The sequence below is a fragment of the Trachypithecus francoisi genome, unplaced genomic scaffold (assembly GCF_009764315.1).
Source record: "Trachypithecus francoisi isolate TF-2019V2 unplaced genomic scaffold, Tfra_2.0 Lachesis_group3, whole genome shotgun sequence".
NCBI classification, from domain to species: Eukaryota; Metazoa; Chordata; class Mammalia; order Primates; family Cercopithecidae; genus Trachypithecus; species Trachypithecus francoisi.
Genome location: NW_022681468.1, coordinates 121,740,194 through 121,762,217, shown reverse-complemented (window position 1 = coordinate 121,762,217; position 22,024 = coordinate 121,740,194). Strand labels below are relative to the sequence as shown.

Sequence of the window (22,024 nt, the reverse complement as noted above, 5' to 3'; positions counted from 1 at the left end):
TTGATGTGGAGAGTGTTAAAGGCTTCAACCAGGCCACATCAACTTGGGGAAGAAATACTGAGGTAGTGATGACTACATTAACTCTGAGGCAGATATGGGAGTAAAAAGGGGTATATAGCCAGAGTAAACAAAAAGAAGAAATGGCAAATGTAGAGTTACAGTAGCTTTCTCTTATCGAAAATCTTTCTAATCTAGCCAAGTTCCCTATATCATCCATTTGGTTGATTTATGAGCCCTATGTACAATCAGTTATCTTGAAATTAATATCTGTGACCTAACAACATATTTGACTTGAGACCTAAACAGTATGAGGGGCTCTGTTTTTTTGTTTCTTGGTTTTCCTTTCTTTCTGAGACAGAGTTTTGCTCTTGTTGCCCAGGCTGGAGCGCAATGGTGCGATCTTGGGTCACTGTAACCTCCGCCTGCCGGATTCAAGTGATTCTCCTGCCTCCGCCTCCCAAGTAGCTGGGATTACAGGCATGTGCCACCACGCCCTGCTAATTATTGTATTTTTAGTAGAGACGGGGTTTCGCCATGTTGGCCAGGCTAGTCTCGAACTCCTGACCTCAGGTGATCTGCCCGCATGGGCCTCCCAAAGTGCTGGAATTACAGGCATGAGCCACTGTGCCTGGCCTGTTTCTTAACCACAAATTATTTTGCAATCAGTAGTCAAGCATCTGTAATGGGTTTTTAGGCAGAAGGAAGGTTGGCAAAGACCGCTATTTGAACTAGTACAGTTTACATAAAAGCTTCTTTTTACAACTGCTGTTTACTTTGGATTTCCTATTTTAACAGCTAGAGCCTGGCTAATGTGTTTATCTATTATGGAAGGCAACAACCGTCAGCGTTGATTTCCCTGAAACTATTTGAAGTATTTCTGTGGATGGCTACTTTAGTATGTGACAGAAGGTTGAAATTTTGAAGCTTGGCCATTAGTCTTAAACGTGTTAATAAAATCTACCTTCAAATAAACCTACCAAGTGAACAATTTCTAAAAAGGCCAAGCAATTAGAGGATTAAATTTTAATTTAAAAATTTAAATTTATTAAATTTAAAGTTTAAAAATTATATTTTTTATTAGCTGAACCACAGCTAGTTTACATTTAGTTACTGAAACCATATCATTGCATTAAAAGGTGACATCTAGAGGGTTTTAAAATTAATCTCGCAAGATACTAAAAGATTTTTGTTTTGTTTGTGTCAGTATTTGTGTACTCATGTGCTTTATACAGCAGAGAAACGTTCTGCTTGTTTTTTATTAGCTTCAGAGTTGTTCAGCCTTTTAATCTTTTGGGAAAATATAATACAATCAACTCTCAGATTCCTTGTTTTAAGTAGGAGATTCATAGTCTCATGGGGGTATCTCCTAATAGTTTAACCCCCTCGATTTCTACCATCTTCCTTCTTTTTGTTTTAGTTTTCCTTTATGCCAACGCTATGAAGTCTTTGAAATGGAAACTTCTAAGTTGAAGAAAGACTTGTATCTTGTTATTCTGAATTTACATAAAAGCAGAGGCTTTTTTGGTTAATAAATAAAATGTCACACAAAGAGCAAAGAAGCATCATCTCTGTAAGTATAGAAACTGATGATCCTATAGTATATTAGCTTTAACCAATGCCATGTTTTAATAAGGAAGTAGATTTAATAACTGAACCTGAGTGTGACCAACTCTTAACTTTCTGTGCCAATGAGGAGAATTAAGAATTGCATTTTAGATAATGATTTATTTGTCTTGTCTTCATCAAACTTTTTCATAATGAATCAGATCTCAGAGAGCTTTCTTTTCCTTTGTCTTTTTACCTCTGCCATGTCTCTGATGGACATCCTATAAATCCCTAGGGCATTCAGAGAATAGAGAATCAGGGAATATAGGATATCTTGCAAGCTGTGAAATCTCTGCATGAAAAGCAAAGAACTGATGTTATTATTTGAGAGAGTGAGCTAGCTCTGCAATGAGCTAATAACAACAAATACATTTGTAACTTTTATTTATTTTAAAATAGCCTTTGCTCACCGTTTTTCTTGTCTTCTGCCTGTTCTCTAAGAGACACAGGGAACAAAATAACCATCACTTTCTTTCTTGCTTACCTAGAATGAGACCATCTCTTTTTAATTACTGGTTATTTCTTGAGCCAAATCCTAACCATTGCTTTCACTGTTTTAGTGGCTGGATTATTTTCTTAGGTTTCCTATCCATTTGGAGAACCTTTCAACAATTGATAACACTCTATAAATAATTCACAAAGTAATTGTGTCCCTCTTTTCACTAACCTTCTTTGAAGTATGTTATGTGAGAAGTAGAATTTAAGTCAGTGGCATTTAGTTCATGTGGTTAATGAAGGAAGTGCCCTGTGACCTTCATAGAACAGTGGCAATACTGTCATTTCAGTGTTCCTGTTTTGCCATTGTGATTAAAAGTCATTATACATGCAATTACGCTCCAGGTCTTTTCTCCAAGAGGCAAAAAACGGGTATTTCTGTATTTATTTTGATAACTATTTTGCTAATAAATTGACATTTATGACATAGGATATTGTCAGTTATGCTGAAATCTGAAATATTTATAGTCAGATTATAGGCCAGCCTCCCCCATTCTTTCTTTAATTATATCCTACCTCACAATCACTAGGAAAGCACATATGCTCCCTATTATAAATTCTTTCTGCTCATAATTTAAAATAATTTGATTGGAATATGTTTAGAAATTAATATGCAGAATAGTACCATAGAAAATAGATGCCTACTTTAATTGTATGAGATTGTACCAGCTTTATCAGAAAATATATGATCAGCTCTAGGTTATTTATTTTGTGAACAAGAGTCAGCTGGGACGATTCATATTTTTTGGTTCTCCTAGAATTTGAAATTCTAGGCATAAAGAATTTTAGTAAACATGGTAAAATCCAGATGCAGTTGATCTTATGCATGGCATAAATTTGTGTGGGAGTCCAGATGTTGGAATTTGAACACAGGTTGTTTCCCCCTTCTGTCCTGTGTGGACTTTTTAACATGTTATTTTCACATACTTATTTTCCTTACTTTTATTTATTTTTTGATATAGGGCCTCACTCCGTCACCTAGGCTGGAGTGCAGTGGTACGATCATGGCTTGCCGTAGCCTCAACCTCCCAGGCTCAGGTGATCCTCTCACCTCACTTCCCAAGTAGCTGGGACCACAGGCATGTGCCCCCATGCCAAGCTAATTTTTTAAAATTTTTTGTTAAGATGAGGTATAATTTATGTTGCCCAGGCTGGTCTTGAACTCTTGGACTCAAGCAATCCTCCCACCTCAGCCTCCCAAAGTGTTGGAATTACAGATGTGAGCCACTGTGCCCTGCCTATTTTCCTTACCTTTAAAGATTATTCTAAAAATTCAGTTTACTCTTTGTAACGATGTATCTTTTAATAAATTCTCATTAACAGTTTAGATGAAGGTGAGCACACCTCTAACCTTTTATGTATTATACTAGACTCATCTTTCACATTTCAAAGAGTAGATAATATAGTCAGTTGGATTTGTCCCTAAGTATTGCTTTTGAAATCAGTCACATGTTTTTTGAACACTTTGTGCAAAGTACTTCACTTGGCAGTGGGGGAGATAGAACATCAACTTTCATGACCTCAGGGACCCCGTTCTTTGGGGTCTGTTGTTAGCTTACTGTTTGTACCTTCTCATCTCCTTTACTGTTTTCTTCTCATCTTTCTGACCTTTGAATTTAGAGAGCCTCAGTTCCAGTCCTTACACCTCTTCTGTGTTTAATTCACTTCCTAAGTGAGTGTGTGTAATTCCATGGCTTTACATATATCATTTGCATGCTGAGGAAGTCCAAATGTATGTCTGTAGCCCTGGCCTATGTCCTCAACTTCAGACTCATATCTGATTACCAGTTGGATGTCCTCTAGGCATTTCAAAATTATCTAAAACTGAATTCTTGATTTCTTTGGAAACCTGCTTCGTTTACTGCTTTTCGCATCTCAGTAACTGGAAACTCTATTCTACAAGTTGCTAAGGACAAAAACTTTGCAGTCTTTCTTCATCCTTCTTTTTATCTCAGATTATATATACCTTTACCCACAAATCTTGTGGGTTCTTCCTCAAAAATATTTCAAGAAGCTGACCACCTTTCATCACTCTTTTCTTGCTACCCTATTCAAAACCACTATTACTGCTTGCTAGGATTTTATTGCAAAAGCCTCCCAGTTTCTATCCTTGCTTTCCTGCAATGTGTTTTCTCCACTCAGCAGCCAAAGTGATCTTTCTAAAATATTAGGTCTCCCCCTCTGCTCATGACCTCTTATATCACTTGGAATAAAAGTCAGAGTCCTCACCATGGCCTAAATGGTGCTACACAGTCTGTTTTCCTTACCTCTCTGACCTTATCTCCTCCAGCTAGCCCTCTTGCTTATTCTGCTTCTGCATACATGTCAAGCACATATTTCCACCTTGGGCTTTTGAACTTGCACTTTCCTCTACCTGGACTCCCCTTCCCCTAGATGTCCGAATGGTGTGCTCTTATACTGTTCACATGTAACCTGAAGAGAGAGGCATTTCCTGACTTCCTCTCCAACCCTAATATCAAATAGCATGTCGTTAATGTTGATCAGTCTCTGTATCCTTACCTTTATTTTTTTCAATGCACTTACCCCCACCTCACATATTGTATATTTATTTGATTATTGTCAGTCATCCCCTATCAGAAGGTAAACATCACCAGAGCAGGGACTTGGTCTCATTTGTTCTCTGCTGTATCCACACTGCCTCGCTTATTCCTGGCAATCAGAGACATGCATTAAGTATTAAATATAAAAAAAGGATCTAGGAAGAGAATGTATCATATACTGTGGAAGAGGTTGAGCATATAGTAATGAACAAAATGGACCTTGACCTTCCCCTTGAAACTTACAACAGAGACCCTATATTAAGAATTTACAGCATAGTTAGGTAATTAGAGTTTACAATATAGTTAAATAAAGTGAACACCGTACCTGTAATCCCAGCACTTTGGGAGGCCAAGGCTGGAGGATTGCTTGAGGCCAGGAGTTCCAAGACCAGCCTGGGCAACATTTTTGTAGAACCCTTGTTCTACAAAAAGTAAAAATAAAAATTAGTCAGCCATGGTGGTACTCTCCTGTAGTCTCAACGACTCAGGAGGCTGAGGCAGGAGGGTCGCTTGATGCCAGGAATTCAAGACCAGCCTGGGCAACATAGTGAGACCCCCTCATTCTGCAAAAAATAAAAATAAAATTTAGCCAGGCATGGTGGTTCACTCTGTAGACTCAACTACTCAGGAGGCTGAAGCAGGAGGATCACTTGAGCCCAAAAGTTCAAGGCGGCAGTGAGCTATGATTGTGACACTGTACTCCAGCCTGGGTGATGGAGTAAGACCCTGTTGCTTAAAAAAAAAATACTAGGCCGGGCGCAGTGGCTAATGCCTGTAATCCCAACACTTTGGGAGGCCGAGGCAGGCAGATCACGAGGTCAGGAGATCGAGACCATCCTGGCTAACATGGTGAAACCCTGTCTCTACTAAAAATACAAAAAATTAGCCTGACGTGGTGGCGGGCGCCTGTAGTTCCAGCTACTTGGGAGGCTGAGGCAGGAGAATGGCGTGAACCCGGAAGGTGGAGCTTACAGTGAGCGGAGATTGTGCCACTGCACTCCAGCCTGGACGATAGAGCAAAACTCCATCTCAAAAAAAAAAAAAAAAAAAAAAAAAAATTAGCCAGGTGTGATGGTGGGCACCTGTAGTCCCAGCTATTTGGGAGGCTGAGGCAGGAGAATTGCTTGAACCTGGGAGGCTGAGGTTTTGGTGAGCCGAGATTGCACCACTGCACTCCAGCCTGGGTGACAGAGCAAGACTCTGTCTCAAAACAAAAACAGAAACAACGACTACTGATAAGTTAAAGTACATACCTGTGCATTTAAATAACTGTTGAAGAGAAATAATAATTTATAACCAGAACATATAAGGCAATAGAGTAGTTGATACCAATAGATAAATGAAACCACAGGGTAGGAAATCTAGTAGGTAGGGAAGTAAGTAGAAATAAAAGAATGGCATCCAGTTGAATTCAGAAAGGAATAAAATGAAAGAAGGAATGGTGACCATTTAAGTAAATCTGACTGTATAAGATAACGATAGTAATAATTCAAAATGAAGTCAAACAAAAAAACTGGACAAAATAATATGTTAAGATGAGAAGTGCTTGATTGAAGTTAAAATGTTCTAGGATTTTTATATTGTTTGGGAGAAGGATATAGGTGGCAATTTTATTTTGTTAAGTCAGGTATGATTGTTAAAAGTTATATGGGTAACTAAAACACAGTGAATAGAATGCATAACTTCAAAACAGATGGAATAAAGGGAGTATAATTCTGTATAATAGAGGAAGAGAGAAGGTGATAGGTGTAAATTAAATGAATTAGGTGGTAGAAATAAATCCAAATATATCAGTAATTACAAAAAAAATATGTAGAGTAATATTAGCAGCTAATAGATTAGGTTGCATTTTTAAAAATACAGCTATGTGCTATTTTAGACTGTATTGGGAGAAATTTCTAAAATACCAAGACACAGCAAAATTGAAAGGAAAAGAGTAGGGGAAAATACCTGGCAAAAACTAATCAAAAGAATACTCCTGTTGTGGTTATATTAACATAAGACAAAATAGACTTTAAGGCAAAAGGTATTACTAGAGAAATGTTATGAAAATACAAATATTTACAACTGAACCACAAATACCATGTATTAATATGAAAACTCCTGACATGCATCAAAGTAACTCTTAAAGGATAGGTTTATATACATATCTTCATAAAGAATAACTGGGTATTATATGCTTAGCATCTAACTCAAGAAAATCAAGAAGGTGGGACAGGGAGTAAACCCAAAGAAAATGGAAGGAAATAAATACTACAGAACAAAAGTTAAAAAAAAAAAAAAGAAGAACAAAAGTTAATTAAGTGAAAATTCAAGAAACAATTCAACAAAACCAAAAGCTGGTTCCTTGGAAAAGCTTATCAAATATAACAGCGAGAAGCAGAAATAACAAAATTAGGAATGAAAAGGGAACGTAATTCAAGACATAACAATGATTTTAAAAATAATAGGATCCAATGAATAACTTTATGACAATAAATTTGAAAACACAAAATGGGCAGTTTCTTAGGAAAACTTAATGAAATTGCCTTAAAAATAAAAACCAAAATAGACCTAGAGCACTTTTAAAAAATTTATTCATTCAGATATTTAATGATTATTTGTAAAATGTGCCTGATGTAGTTTTAGGCACTGGAAATAATAGCAGTGAACAAAAAAAAAAAAAAAATGAAAGTCTATGTTTTCATGGAGCTTCATTTGTTGTGGAGGGAAACATAATAAATAAATAAATTTTATCAGGTGTTGCTAACTCTGTGAAGAATAAAGAAAGTGGCCAGGTGCAGTGACTTACGCCTGTAATCCCAACATTTTGGGAGGCCAAGGTGGGTGGATCACCTGAGATCAGGAGTTCGAGACCAGCCTGGACAACATGGTGAAACGTCGTCTCTACTAAAAATACAAAAATTAGCCGGGCGTGGTGGCACACGCCTATAATCCCAGCTACTCAGGAGGCTGAGACAGGATAATCGCTTGAACCCAGGAGGTGGAGGTTGTAGTGAGCCGAGATCATGCCACTGCACTTCAGCCTGGGCAACAGAGTGGGGCTCCATCTCAAAAAAAAAAGAAAAAAAAGAAGATGAAGGCAGAGTGTGCTGTTTTATGTAGGAAAGACAAAGGAACAATATAGGACTGAAGGAAGCAATGGAGCAAGCCAGGTATGTATTAGAGAAAGCGGCCCAGCCCTCAGGAGTAGGTGTAGAGGCCCTGAGGGAGGAGCACGTCTGGTGGAACAGTTGAGTATTGTACATAAGGGAGACTGGTGGAAGCAGAGATCAGTGAGGTAACCAGAGGCCAGATGATGAAATCCTTGTTTAAGAAGTGGCAGAGCTGGGATTCGAGCTGTCAGTGACTTCAGAGCCCACCCCCTTTGCTCCTGTGCCTCCCAGGATAGATTGGCAGTGATTGTAGAATGCTTCCTTACCTGGAGCAATTTGGATATAATGGTCCTTTGCCTGATTGAAATAGGTCAGTACCTTTGTAAATTTTGGATTATGTGTTTCCCTGCCCTAGAATACAGGTAAAAAAATTAAACATCACCATCTGTTGTGTATGTGTGTGTGTGTGTGTGTGTGTGTGTGTGTGTGTGTCAGAATTTCGCTCTTATTGCCCAGGCTGGAGTACAGTGGTGCAATCTCGGCTCGCTGCACCCTCTGCTTCCTGGGTTCAAGCGATTCTCCTGCCTCAGCCTCTCGAGTAGCTGGGATTACAGGTATCCGCCACCAGGCCCAGCTAATTTTTTGTATTTTTAGTAGAGACGGGGTTTCACTATGTTGGCCAGGCTGGTCTCAAACTCCTGACCTCAGGTGATCCACCTGCCTCAGCCTCCCAAAGTGCTGGGATTACAGGCATGAGCCACTGTGCCCAGCCAAACATCACTGTCTGTTTCCTTTAGGCCCTAAAATATGCATATTCTGTTGTGTCTCCAGTCTTGGCTTTGCCACTGGCTGTGTGAGCTTGGATAAGTTATATAACCTGGCTTTTGGGTGGGGTACTTCTGCTATGAAAGAAGGGGATTAGGTTACATAATTTTCTGTATTTTCTACTAGCTCAATAAATTATCTAATTCTATACCAAGTTTAAAAGTTAAGACCAACTTCTTTGTCTGGCAGCATCTAGAACCTATTGTTACAAATGAAATAAGAGAGTATGGGGCCGGGCGCGGTGGCTCACGTCTGTAATCCCAGCACTTTGGGAGGCCGAGGAGGGTGGATCATGAGGTCAGGAGTTCAAGACCACTCTGGCCAGGACGGTGAAATCCCCTCTCTACTAAAAATACAAAACTTAGCTGGGCGTGGTGGCGGCTCCCAACTACTTGGTAGGCGGAGGCAGAGAATTGCTTGAACCCGGGAGGCGGAGGTTGCAGTGAGCTGAGATCGCTCCATGGTACTCCAGCCTGGGCGACAGAGTAAGACTCTGTCTCAAAAAATAAAATAAAATAAAAATAAAAATAAAAATAAAATAAAATAAAATAGTATGGATAGTAAGTATTCTCTTGTACTGGGCTCTTTGTTATTTTAAATATATGAAAAACTTACACCAGGCTACTAACTTTTGCCATGGCAAAGTGTATGTGTGTGTGCTCAATTTTAAGAGCTGGGACTGTTCCAAGAAGGCCTGTGCTGGTCGCAAACAAAATGGAACACTGAAGGACCAAGCACTAAAAATATCTCATAAAAATGCTTCCTCCATGCAGTCATTGGAACAGGTAATTACTGTGGCAACAACAAACTAATTTGAAGTGTTAGCTGTTAATTAAAACATTGCAGAGGTGTATAGTTGTCTTTTGGTGTAACCAGAGCCTCCGTTCAAACTTCATTAATCACTTTACAATTAATTTGTTGAGGAAGGTCAAGACAATTGAGATGCAGTATCTGTTGAAAGTAAACAAATTCCTTTTCTCTAAGTAAATACCATTTGCAAAGTTAAGGGACACACTCGACTCATGCCTGGCATTGCCTTTTGTCATCCACTTCTCCTTGATGATTAAATGTTAAATTGGTACTGTCACTGTACTGTAAACCAAACCACATAGCATCTTTATTGCTCGAAATCGAACCCAAACTTCCACGGATGAATTAGCGTGCATCATAATTAAATTATCAAGCCTCTCCTTTTAATTCACTTGGAAATAGGAGACCTTTCTTTTAGAAAAGAGATCGGCTTTCTTGACAAGCTAATTAAGTTGCCAAACTGTCCAGTATGGTATGTATATCAGACTATCTGCTAATCATTTTTTTATTGCTGTTGCTGGTCTCAAACATCCAGGTGTTGCTTATTCAAAGTAACAACACTGATCTTTTTACAACTTTTGAATCCTTGTGTATATATTTAATTCTTTGTCTTTATATTTCAATTCTTGGTTAGTGATTCTAATATACAATATTTTTAAAAGTTGGAATTGGAAGAATCTGTGATGTAGAAGGGGAAAAATAATATATCACAAATTCTTACATATTATATTACTTGTATTTACATGGAATAAACTTACTAATTTCCTTTAAATCACATTTCAGGCCAGGTGTGGTTGCTCACCCCTGTTAGTAATCTCAGCACTTTGGGAGGCTGGTAGATCACCTGAGGTCAGAAGTTTGAGACCAGCCTGGCCAACGTGGTGAAACCCTGTCTCTATTAAAAATACAAAAAAATTACTCAGGCATGGTGGTGGGCGCCTTAATTCCAGCTCCTTGAGAGGCTGAGGTAGGAGAATTGTTTGAACCTGGGAGACGGAGGATGCAGTGAGCCGAGACTGCACCACTGTACTCTAGTCTGGGCGACAGAGCAAGGCTCCATCTTAAACAAGTAAACAAACAAAAAACATAATATAAGGGATAGGGTTCCACTTATAAAATGTGTATCATTTTGTACAAAGTATAAAAAATTATTTTGCTGGGCACAGTGTCTCACACCTGTAATCCCAGTGCTTTGGGAGGTCAAGGTGGGAGGATCGCTTAAGGCTTGGAGTTTGAGACCAACTTGGGCAATATAGCAAGACTTCATCTCTTAAAAAACTTAAAAAAAAAATTAGCCAGGCATGGTGGTATACTCCTGTAGTACCAGCAGTTTGGGAGGCTGAGGTGGGAGGATCACTTGAGCCCAGGAGTTCAAGGTCACAATGAACTAATAAGATCGCAGCAGTGCAGTCCAGCCTGCGAGACAGAATAAGACCCTGTCTCTGAAGAAAGTAATAATTGATTAAGTTTTATTGTTATTTTCTATATCTTTGAGACAGAGTCTCACTCTGTCACCCAGGCTGTAGTGGAGTGGTGAGATCATAGCTCACTGAAGCCTGACCTCCTGGGCTCAAGCAACCCTCCTACCTGAGCCCCTGTAGTCCCTACAGGGGGACTATAGAGGACTACAGGCACACACCACGATGCCAGCTAATTATTATTATTTTTTTTAAAGACAGGGTCTCCCTACATTGCCCAGACTGGTCTTGATCTCCTGGGTTCAAGTGATCCTCCTGCTTTGGCTTCCCAAAGTGCTGAGATTACAGGCATGAGCCACTGCGCCCAGCCTGATTAAAGTTTTATAAGTAGTATTTAGAAATACCAATGAGGTTGTTATTTGAGAATGTCTTTAGACATTTTCAAAGGTTAAATAATTCTTTGGTAAAGTAAACAATCATCACCTGATTTTTGTAATCTTGCTTTTCCTTTAAATGAGATATACTTGAATTTCTTTTTAATTAACTGATATAATAAAAGTTAAGTTTACCTTCCATAACTGGCTTGACCTTTGTCCACTCAAGTAGGAAAAGCAAAATGAGTAAGTTCTTATAACAATCATATATTTGGATGAGTATATACATATGCTTTATATATGTAGTTTCCTAGTCTTGCCTGAATTTGTAACTTTTTACATGTAAACGATATTATAAATACCTATAGGCTCTTAATAACTAAATTATTTCTATAAGTCAGTCACCTTCAGAAACTCTTGTCAGTGATGGTTCAACTCTATAAATTTACGAAAAAGTATTGAATGTACCCTTAAAACAAGTGAATGTTATCATATGTAAATTATATCTCAATAAAGCTGTTAAAAAATTTTGTCAGTCCTTTCTGCCTGTGGACACTGCAGAGGAAACATCCTTAAAGTCTGTCTTCTCCCTGCCGTCATGTCTAAGTCAGAGTCTCCTAAAGAGCCTGAACAACTGAGGAAGCCCTTCATTGGAGGCTGAACTTTGAAACAACCGATGAGAGCCTGAGGAGCCATTTTGAGCAATGGGGAACACTCACGGACTGTGTGATCATGAGAGATCCAAGCAGCAAGCGCTCCAGGGGCTTTGGGTTTGTCACATATGCCACTGTGGAGGAGGTGGATGTATCCGCGAATGCAAGGCCACCCAAGGTGGATGGAAGAGCTGTGGAAGCAAAGAGAGCTGTCTCAAGAGGAGATTCTCAAAGACCCGGTGCCCACTTAACTGTGAAAAAGATATTTGTTGGTTAAAGAAGACACTGAAGGCCGGGCGCGGTGGCCCACACCTGTAATCCCAGCACTTTGGGAGGCTGAGATGGGTGGATCACGAGGTCAGGGGTTCAAGACCAGCCTGGCCAACATGGTGAAACCCTGTCTCTACTAAAAGTACAAAAATTAACTGGGTGTGGTAGCGGGCACCTGTAATCCCAGCTACTTGGGAGGCTGAGGCAGGAGCATTGCTTGAACCTGGGAGGTGGAGGTTGTGGTGAGCCAAGATCATGCCATTGCACTCCAGCCTGGGCAACAGAGTGAGACTGTCTAAAAAACAAACAAACAAACAAAAACACTGAAGACTATCACCTAAGAGATTATTTTGAATAATATGGAAAAATTGAAGTGATTGAAATTATGACCGACCGAGGCAGTGGCAAGAAAAGGGGCTTTGCCTTTATAACCTTTGATGACCATGACTCCGTGGATAAGACTGTCATTCAGAAATACCATACTGTGAATGGCCACAGCAGTGAAGTTAGGAAAGCCCTGTCACACCAAGAGATGGCTAGTGCTTCAGCCAGCCACAGAGGTCAAAGTGGCTCTGGAAACTTTGGTGGTGGTTGTGGAGGTGGTTTTAGTGGGAATGACAACTTTGGTCATGGAGGAAACTTAAGTGGCTTTAATGGCAGCTGTGGTGGTGCTGGTGGTGAATATGGTGGCAGTGGGGAAGGCTATAATGGATTTAGTAATGATGGAAGCAATTTTGGAGGTGGTGGAAACTACAATGATTTTGGCAGTTTCAACAATCAGTCTTCAAATTTCGGACCCATGAAGGGGGGAAGCTTTGGAGGCAGAAGCTCTGGCCCCTATGGTGATGGAGGCCAATACGTTGCCTGACCACAAAACCAAGGTGGCTATGGCGGTTCCAGTAGCAGCAGTAGCTATGGCAGTGGCAGAAGATTTTAATTACCGCCAGGAAACAAAGCTTAGCAAAAGAGGAGAGCCAGAGAAGTGACAGGGAAGCTACAGGTTACAACAGATTTGTGAACTCAGCCAAGCACAGTGGTGGCAGGGCCTAGCTGCTACAAAGAAGACATGTTTTAGACAGATACTCATGTGGATGGGCAAAAAACTCAAGGACTGTATTTTTCTTTTTTTTTTTTTTTTTGTTGAGACGGAGTCTGGCTCTGTCGCCCAGGCTGGAGTGCAGTGGCCGGATCTCAGCTCACTGCAAGCTCCGCCTCCCGGGTTTATGCCATTCTCTCGCCTCAGCCTCCCGAGTAGCTGGGACTACAGGCGCCCGCCATCTCGCCTGGCTAATTTTTTGTACTTTTTTTAGTAGAGACGGGGTTTCACCGTGTTAGCCAGGATGGTCTCGATCTCCTGACCTCGTGATCCGCCCGTCTCGGCCTCCCAAAGTGCTGGGATTACAGGCTTGAGCCACCGCGCCCGGCCAGGACTGTATTTTTCTAATTGTATAACAGGTTAGTTTAGTTCCTGTTCTGTGGAAAGTTTAAAGCATTCCAACAAAGTGTTTTAATGTAGATTTTTTTTTGCAATTGCTAAATGTAATAGTCTGATCATGATGCTGAATAAATGTCTTAAAAAAATTGTCAGAGCAACCAATATTTCTGCAGAACAGCAGAAAATGACGTTTCCATGTTGGCAGTAGTGGATTATGTAAATTTTGGTTTTATTTTTGTTTTAAGAAAGGGGAAGTTTGGGGGCTCATTAAATATGTTTTACAACTGGGCAGGTGAAGGTGAGGAATTCCTGAGGCACTAACTTCTGTTCCCGATTTTCCCTATGCCATTCCCATCTTAACACCAGATGAGAGGAAGAGCCGTTTGATCTTAGCTAGTGTATAAAATCCTCTACAGGGCAAGATTTTTAGTTCTTCGAAACTAACTTGCTTCCTTATATTAATATTTTCATGGGCTTACAATAACAATACTTGTTTATGTTATGTGGTTTATTTTGAAATTTTTGTTGTATAAAAATGTGTTGCAGATGGTTTCTAAATAATGTTCAGAATATCTAGTCCCCACAGTATATGTGTAAAGGCCACATTTCATTTAAACATAAAAGGTATGGTGGCTCACTCCTGTAATCCTAGCACTTGGGGAGACTGAGGTGGGAGCATCACTTGAGGTCGGCAGTTCTAGGCCAGCCTGGGCAACATCCAGAGACTCTGTCTCTACAAAAAAAATTAAAAAGTAGCTGGTCATGGTGGCACGTGCCTATAGTCCTAGCTACTCAGGAGGCTGAAGTGAGAGGATCGCTTGAGCTGAGGAGTTTGAGGCTGCAGTGATCTGTGATTACGCCACTGCGTTCCAGCCTGGGTGTCAGAGAGAGCCCCTGTCTGAATCAGTCAGTCACTCAATCAGATAAACACAAAAGGTCTTGATGGATAGTAATGGTATTTTATTTCTGTAAACCCTATTCTCGTTCTTTTTCATAAATGAATACACTTATATTTCTTGATTTCAGTTGTAGTTATTTCACTGTATCTGTTCCTTTGAGCTTGTTTTGATGAACTGTTAAGATATAGTTTATCTGCATGTGTAACTGAAAAAAATAGGCAAAAAGACAAGCAAAAAAATTGAAAAAAAAAAGAAAGCAAAATGGGTCTGTATACTGCTTAACATAGAGAACCTACACACACAGTGACAGTCATAAGGGATCTGGAGCCAAAAGACCTAGGTTTGAGGTCTCATTCTGCCACTAGTTACTTTGTGCCATTGGGCAAACTGTTTAACTTCTCTGTGCTTCAGAATTCTCATCTATAAAAGGAGGATTATAATGTATCAGCATTACCTCAGAGAGTTATTTTAAGGTAATGTGTAGTAAATCACTTTGTAAACCATTAAGCTCCATATAAATGTAAATTACTACTGTTGTTAGTGTTCTTTGAAAGTACCATGCATCCCATTGCTGCAGAAATGTTTGGATTTACATTTATGTCCTTAACCATTTTGTAGGTTGTTTAGTGATCCCAAATGATTTTGGTTTTTTTTCTTCCCATAGAGCATATCATGTCCCAAGTGGGAAAATATTAGCTGTAAAGGTAAGTACTGGATACATTTTATGAAATTCTTGATGTTCACCTCTTTCCTTTCCTCTGTTAGCTTGAGTCACAGATATTGTCAAAGAGGAGATGAAATGGTTTAAAGTTTAGATGGTGGGTAGGGGAAGCTGTGGCCCTCTGGTGACATTCAGGCACCTGAAGATCTTTTAAGTATGCCTTAAAATAGTCAGTTGTAAACTCCGTGTATTGTGATTCTTCTTGCCAAGAAGAGAAGACTTCTTTCTGTGTCCCCTGCTAAGTGGCATCACCATCTTCCTTGTCATGCAGCTCAAAACCTTACTAGTAATGTATTCCTTTTCCTTCTTTAAATATGCTACATCCTGTGAATTGCTGTATCCTGTTAGAATTTTTCCCTGAAATATATCCATTTGCTACTTTCTTTCTATTCGCATCCTCATTACCATGGTCTTGGATCGGGCTCACATTACCTCCTGCCTGGACTTTTGAAATAACTTCCTCACTGTACTTTCGGTCTTTTCTTTTCCTATGCACCTTTTACTCTGCCATAGATTTGAGAAGTTAAATCACAGATCTGACCGTGTCTTGCTAACTGCGTTCCTCAATCATGTACAACATAAAGCCTAAGATGTCTGCTTTGCTTCTGACTCCTTCAGCATACTGAAATACCCAAGCACCACACCTGCCAATAGAGTCAGGCTACATACAATTCAGGGACGTTCCAGGCAGTTACCTAGGAAGCTCCTCACTTGTTCCCATGCAGTTCGTAATTCACACTTCATCTCTGCCAAACTTCAGCATCCCAGTCCTGCCATGCCACTTTGGATTTAATCTCTGCCACTGCTGGTGCTTGATCTTCCCATTATTTTAAATCTCAGATTTCCTTAATAGACTCTGTCTTGAATTGCACTTACGACTGAAGCCTTTGCTAATGAAGTCCTAACCCCACAGAACCCCATTTCCAATTCTGGGCTGTTAGCTAACAAACTGGTCAGGCCTGCCTTGCGCCCGACCTTCCCCACAAATTGTTCAGGCCCTCTACATATTGGCACCCACCTACCTTTATAAACATGCCCTCTGCTTTACCGATCTGTTACTTCCTGTCATGCCCTTTATCTCCAGTCTCCAGGCCTTTGGTAATTAAAGTTTTTATTTTTTGAGTATTATGCTAGATTTTTAAATTATTTATTTATTTATTTATTTTTGACTGAGACAGGGTCTTGCTCTGTCATCCAGGGTGGAGTGCAGTGGCATGATCTAGGCTCATTACACCCTCCACCTCCCACATCCAAGAGATCCTCCTACCTCAGTCCCTTGAGCAGTTGGACCACAGGTGTGCATCACCATGTCTGGCTAATTTTCTTTATATTTTGTAGAGATGGGATCTCACTATGTTTCCCAGGCTGGTCGCGAACTCCTGGGCTTAAGTGATCCTCCTGTCTCAGCCTCCTGAAGTCCTGGGATTATAGGCATGAGCCACCACACCCAGCTATGCTAGATGTTTTATAACTATTATATTTAAATCCTTTAAATTACATAGTAAGCCTGTCTATTTTAGATTAGGAGACTGAAACTTAGACAGCTGAATTGTCAAAGATCACAGAGTTGGAAGGGATAAGGCCAGGTTGTAAAATGTTCATCTGCCTCCAAAGCCCATCTCTGTTACACCATGCAGCTTTTATACAACTTACTAACATTGCTCATCCCTCTGATGTCCATCTATCTTTTCATGGTTTGTCTCCAAGACACCTTTTTAGCTATCCACAGTGAGAAATTGGTCTCTTTCTCTAACAGTTGCATAGCATATATTTCTGCATCTTTTTTCTCATCTAGGAAACTAAGAATCAGAGCAATTACATTAGAATTGCTTATACCTTTTAGTAAGTTGAAACCGAAACTAAGACTCAGAGCCTCTGACTGCTGATGAAATCCAGAGTTCTTCTTCCATGTCACATCTAGTACAGCACCTAGAATGTGTTATGTGGCCTTATCAAGTTTAGTTTTAATAAGTTAAATAACTTGTGAGGGGGTACAACAGAGCTTCCTCTGAGATATTTTCTTTGACAATTCAGCCATATAGGTCCATAGAATTGTAGAACTGGAAGAGACCTTGGAGATCACAGGTTACAGCCCCCACATTTTACAAAGGCGCTCAGGTCACTGAATGCAGCTCTGTCATACTACCTCGGTGCTCACTGAACGCGGCCCTGTCGTACTACCTCGGCGCTCACTGAGTGTGGCTCGGTCGTACCACCTTGGTGCTCACTGAGTGTGTAGCTCTGTTGTGTGCCTTGGCATTGGATTAACTTTTCTGTACCTCCTGAGCTCCCTTTTCACTAAGAGAATACTTTCACTAAAACTTGAGCACTATTTTCCCATCCGTTGAGTTACTTTTTTGTTCCTTTTTTGTCAGAAGTCTTAGATTGTTGCTGATGATATATTTAAAGATAGTCAACTCTAGGTTATTTAATCCAGGAGAGGGGAACAGTGTTTGTTATAAATCATCCAGAAATCTGTCATTATTTGGCCTTGCCGAGTACATTATACATTTTTCATAATTTGATACATTTTGAATTATGTTTATATAGACTAATATTAAAATTATTATGCATTAGTTGGGTGTGGCAAGGGGCCAACAGCTTTTTCTGAAAGGATTAAAAGCAATTTTAAAGAAAGGACATATTTACAGAATAGCTGTTAGGAAAGTAGAGACTGTCAGTAAATGAAAATAGTTGAGATTGACAAACGTACTGTTCACTAGACCTGACCATTAAACTGGGCTTTACGACAAGAACTGTACTGTATTCACTTTGTATCTCTAGATTCTATAAAATATATATAGTAGATACTCACACTGAGTTGAATGAATGGATGATTTAAGAGCAGATAGGATTATTGTGATTAAACGCTTGTGTAGCCCTGAGCTTGTTGGTCGTTTAGGCAAAAACTATGTAACTTGTATAATAAGTCATAATCTAAGAAAAAGAAATTTACCATTTCTTCAAAACAGGCAGAATTTTTAATTCTTAGAAGTGTGTTATTTTGTTTCCAAATATTTGGAGATGTTCCATCTTTCTATTACTGATTTCTAATTTAATTCCATTGTGGTTACAGAGCACCCTTCCTATGACTTGAATTATGTTAAATTTGTTGAGACTTATGGCTCAGAATATGATCTATTTTGGTAAACAGTCCTTGTAAACATGAAAAGAATGTATAATCTGCTTGTGCCTATAATCCCAGCACTTTGGGAGGCTGAGGTAGGTAGATGACTTGAACTCAGGAGTATGAGACCAGCCTGGGCAACATGGCAAAACCCTATCTCTACAAAAAACAAAAAATAAAAAATAAAAAGTAAATTAGCTGGGCATGGTGGTGTGTGCCTGTAGTCCCAGCTACTTAGGAGGCTAAGGTGGGAGGATTGCTGAGCCAAGGAAGTTGAGACTGCAGTGAGCCATGATTGCACCACTGCATTCTAGTCTGAGTGACAGAGTAAGACCTCATCTCAAAAAAAGAAAAAAAGAATGTATCATCCACTGTATAGGGTATTGTATAATGTCAATTAGATCAAGTTAACTGATAGTGTTATTCAACTCTTCTATATCTTTGCTGATTTTTATCTAGTTGTTCTATCAGTTATTGAAAGAGGGGTATTGAAATACTCAACAATAATTATGGCCTACAGTTCTGTTTTTACTTAATGTTTTTGAAGATATATTCTTAGGTTCATTTATGGTTGTTAGGTCCTCTTGATGAATTGGCCTCACTGACATTATGAAGTAACTTTTGAAGAATATGTCCATGATCATATTCTTTGCTCTGAAATTTATAGTCTGATATTAAATTATAGGCTTTATTTTGACTAGTGTTAGCATGATTTTTTTTTTTACTTTTAACCTATTGTGTCATTATTTTTGAAATGTATTTCATGTAGGCAGCATATAGTTGGGTCTTATTTTTTTTTTTTTTTTTTTTTTTTTGAGACGGAGTCTCGCTCTGCCGCCCAGGCTGGAGTGCAGTGGCCGGATCTCAGCTCACTGCAAGCTCCGCCTCCCGGGTTCACGCCATTCTCCTGCCTCAGCCTCCCGAGTAGCTGGGACTACAGGTGCCCGCCACCTCGCCCGGCTAGTTTTTTGTATTTTTAGTAGAGACGGAGTTTCACCGTGTTCGCCAGGATGGTCTCGATCTCCTGACCTCGTGATCCGCCCGCCTCGGCCTCCCAAAGTGCTGGGATTACAGGCTTGAGCCACCGCGCCCGGCCGGGTCTTATTTTTTAATCCAGTTGGATGATCTTTGCTTTTTAAGTGAGTGGATTGTGACTATTTACATTTCATATGATTATTGATATGGTTGGATTCAAATCTGTCACTTTGCTCTTTGTTTTCTATTTGTTCTGCCTGTATGCCCCCCTTTTTAAGTGATGGCTTTAGAATTCATAACTTAACATAGTCTCCCTATGTAAATAGTATTGTACCACTTTATAGTTTAGAAATCTTACAATGGTGTATTTTCATTTCCCTCATTCCAGCCTTTGTTTTATTGTCATGCATTTTACATCATCATATGCTGTAAACCCCAAAATACATTGTCACTGCTTTTGCTTTAGATATTTATCTTTTAAAGACATTTAAAAAGTAAGAAAAATAGTATTTTATTTTTATTCATGTATTTACCAATTCCAGTGCTCTTCATTCATTTGTGTGGTTCAGATTTCCATGTATATTATTTTCCTTCTGTCTGAATGATTTCTTCCTTTACATTTCATATAGTGTAGGTCTTTTGGTATTCTTTCAGCTTTTGTATGTCTCAAAATCTATATTTCACTTTCATTTTTGGAAGGTATTTTAATTTTTGCTGGATGCAGAATTCTAGGTTGACTGTTGTTTTCTTTCAGTTTTTTACAGATTTCGTTTCACTGTTTTCTTTCTTTCCAGTGAGAAGTTTACTGCCATTTTAAATATTTGTTTCTCTGTACATTAGAATTGGCTTTATTTCTGGCTGCTTTCAAGATTTTTTCTTTATCACTGGTGTTAAGCTGGTGTTTACATCTTTAATGTCTCTGCTTAACATGTTCAAAATTTCTTCTGCTTTCTTTTTTTTATTTTTATAAATAAAGATGGGGTTTTGCCACGTTGCCCGGACTTGTCTCGAATTCATGGGCTCAAGCAATCCACCGGCCTCCACCTGTCAAAGTTCTGGGATTACAGGTGTGAGCCAGGGCACCTGGCCTCCTCTGCTTTCTTATCTACTTATTCCATCATATGTGTCATATCTGGATCAGTTTTGACTGATTCCTTTTCTCCTCACTTTGGGTTGTATTTTTTGCTTTTTTTTTTCATACCTTATAATTTTTTTTAAGTGAAAGTAAGTTTATTAAGAAAGTAAAGGCATAAAAGAATGGGCTACTCTGCTTAGGCAGAGCAGTCATGCCTTATAATTTTTTTATTGGATACCAGACATGTGGCATGGGTGCTGGATATTTTTGCTCTGCTTTAAATATTTTTGAACTTTATTCTGAGATTGTGATGGTTAATATTGAGTGTTAACTTGATTGGATTGAAGGATGCAAAGTATTGTTTCTGGGTGTGTCTGTGAAGGTGTTAACATTCACAGAGATTAACATTTGAGTTAATGTTAACATAAGAGATTAACATTTGAGTCAGTGGGCTGGGAGAGGCAGACCTACCTACAATCTGGGTGGGCACCATCTAATCAGCTGCCAGTGTGGCTAGGATAAAAGCAGGCAGAAGTTGGAAGGACTTGACTTGCTGAGTCTTCTTGCCTTCATCTTTTTCCATGCTGGATACTTCCTGCCCTCAAACATCAGACTCCCAAGTTCTTCAGCTTTTGCACTCCTGGACCCACACCAGTGATTTGCCAGGGGCTCTCAGGCCTTCAGCCATAGACTGAAGTTGGCTTCCCTACTTTTGAGGTTTTGAGACTTGGACTGGCTTCCTTGCTCCTCAGCTTGCAGATGGCCTATTATGGGACTTTACCTTGTGTTCCTGTGAGTCAATACTCCTTAATAAATTCCCCTTCATATATACATCTATCCTATTAGTTCTGTCCCTCTAGAGAACCCTAATACAGAGGTATTATTTAGTGACTTTTAAATAATTTGGTTCTTTCAAGGCTTGCTTTTAAGTTTTATTAGACAGTACCAGCGCAGTGGTTAGTCTAGAACTAATTTTCCCTGTGCAACTGAGGTAGTACTCTTCTGAGTACTCTACCCAGTGCCTTGGGAATTGCAAGGTTTTCCACACTGACTGGTGGGAATACAAACTTTTCTTGCCCAGTATTAATCTGAAGATTGCTTCTTCTGAGCCTTTCTCGTGGTTCTCTCCCTGGCCTCAGGTGATCTTCTGACATCTATGTACAGATCATTCATTACTCAGCTGAAGACTCCAGGACCCGCTCGGCAGATCTCTGGAGCGCTCTCCCTCAAGCCCTCTGCCAGCTCTCTGCCCTCTGCTTCTCTAGCTTCCTTGGCCTCCTCAGACTCTCAGTTTTGTCTTCTCACCTTAGGGAGATGGCTTATCTCTGCCTGGGTTCCCCTCCCTGCACTGGGGCCTGGAAACTCTCTGATCAGCAAGCTGGGCAATCATAGGGTTCGTCTCATTTGTTTTCATCTTTCAGGGATCGCTGCCCCATTCTGGCTAATGTCCAATGTCTGGAAGCCTGTTGATTTGTGTGTGTGTGTGTGTACGCATGTGTGTGCGTGTGCGTGTGTGTGTGTTTTAGTACCTCTTCCTTTCTTTTTTTTTAATTTAACTTTTAAGTTCTGGAGTACATGTGTAGGTTTGTTATATAAGTATACTTGTGCCATGGGGGTTTGTTGTACAGATTATTTTGTCACCCAGGTATTAAGCCTAGTACCTATTATTCTTCCTGATCCTCTCCC

General features: G+C 39.6%; 1 protein-coding gene and 1 pseudogene across 20 annotated transcripts in view; both read left to right on the top strand.

The window, feature by feature from the left end:
• The window catches only part of MAP2K5 (mitogen-activated protein kinase kinase 5), a 268,342-nt gene that overhangs the window by 72,693 nt on the left and 173,625 nt on the right, over nucleotides 1-22,024 (top strand). For all 20 annotated transcript variants that reach the window (XM_033189635.1, XM_033189627.1, XM_033189632.1 and 17 more), the window contains one exon: nucleotides 15,105-15,144. In XM_033189635.1, coding sequence (XP_033045526.1) covers nucleotides 15,105-15,144 — 40 coding nt within the window. The remainder of the gene's footprint in view (nucleotides 1-15,104; nucleotides 15,145-22,024) is intronic.
• LOC117070460 lies at nucleotides 10,702-13,212 on the top strand (annotated as a pseudogene).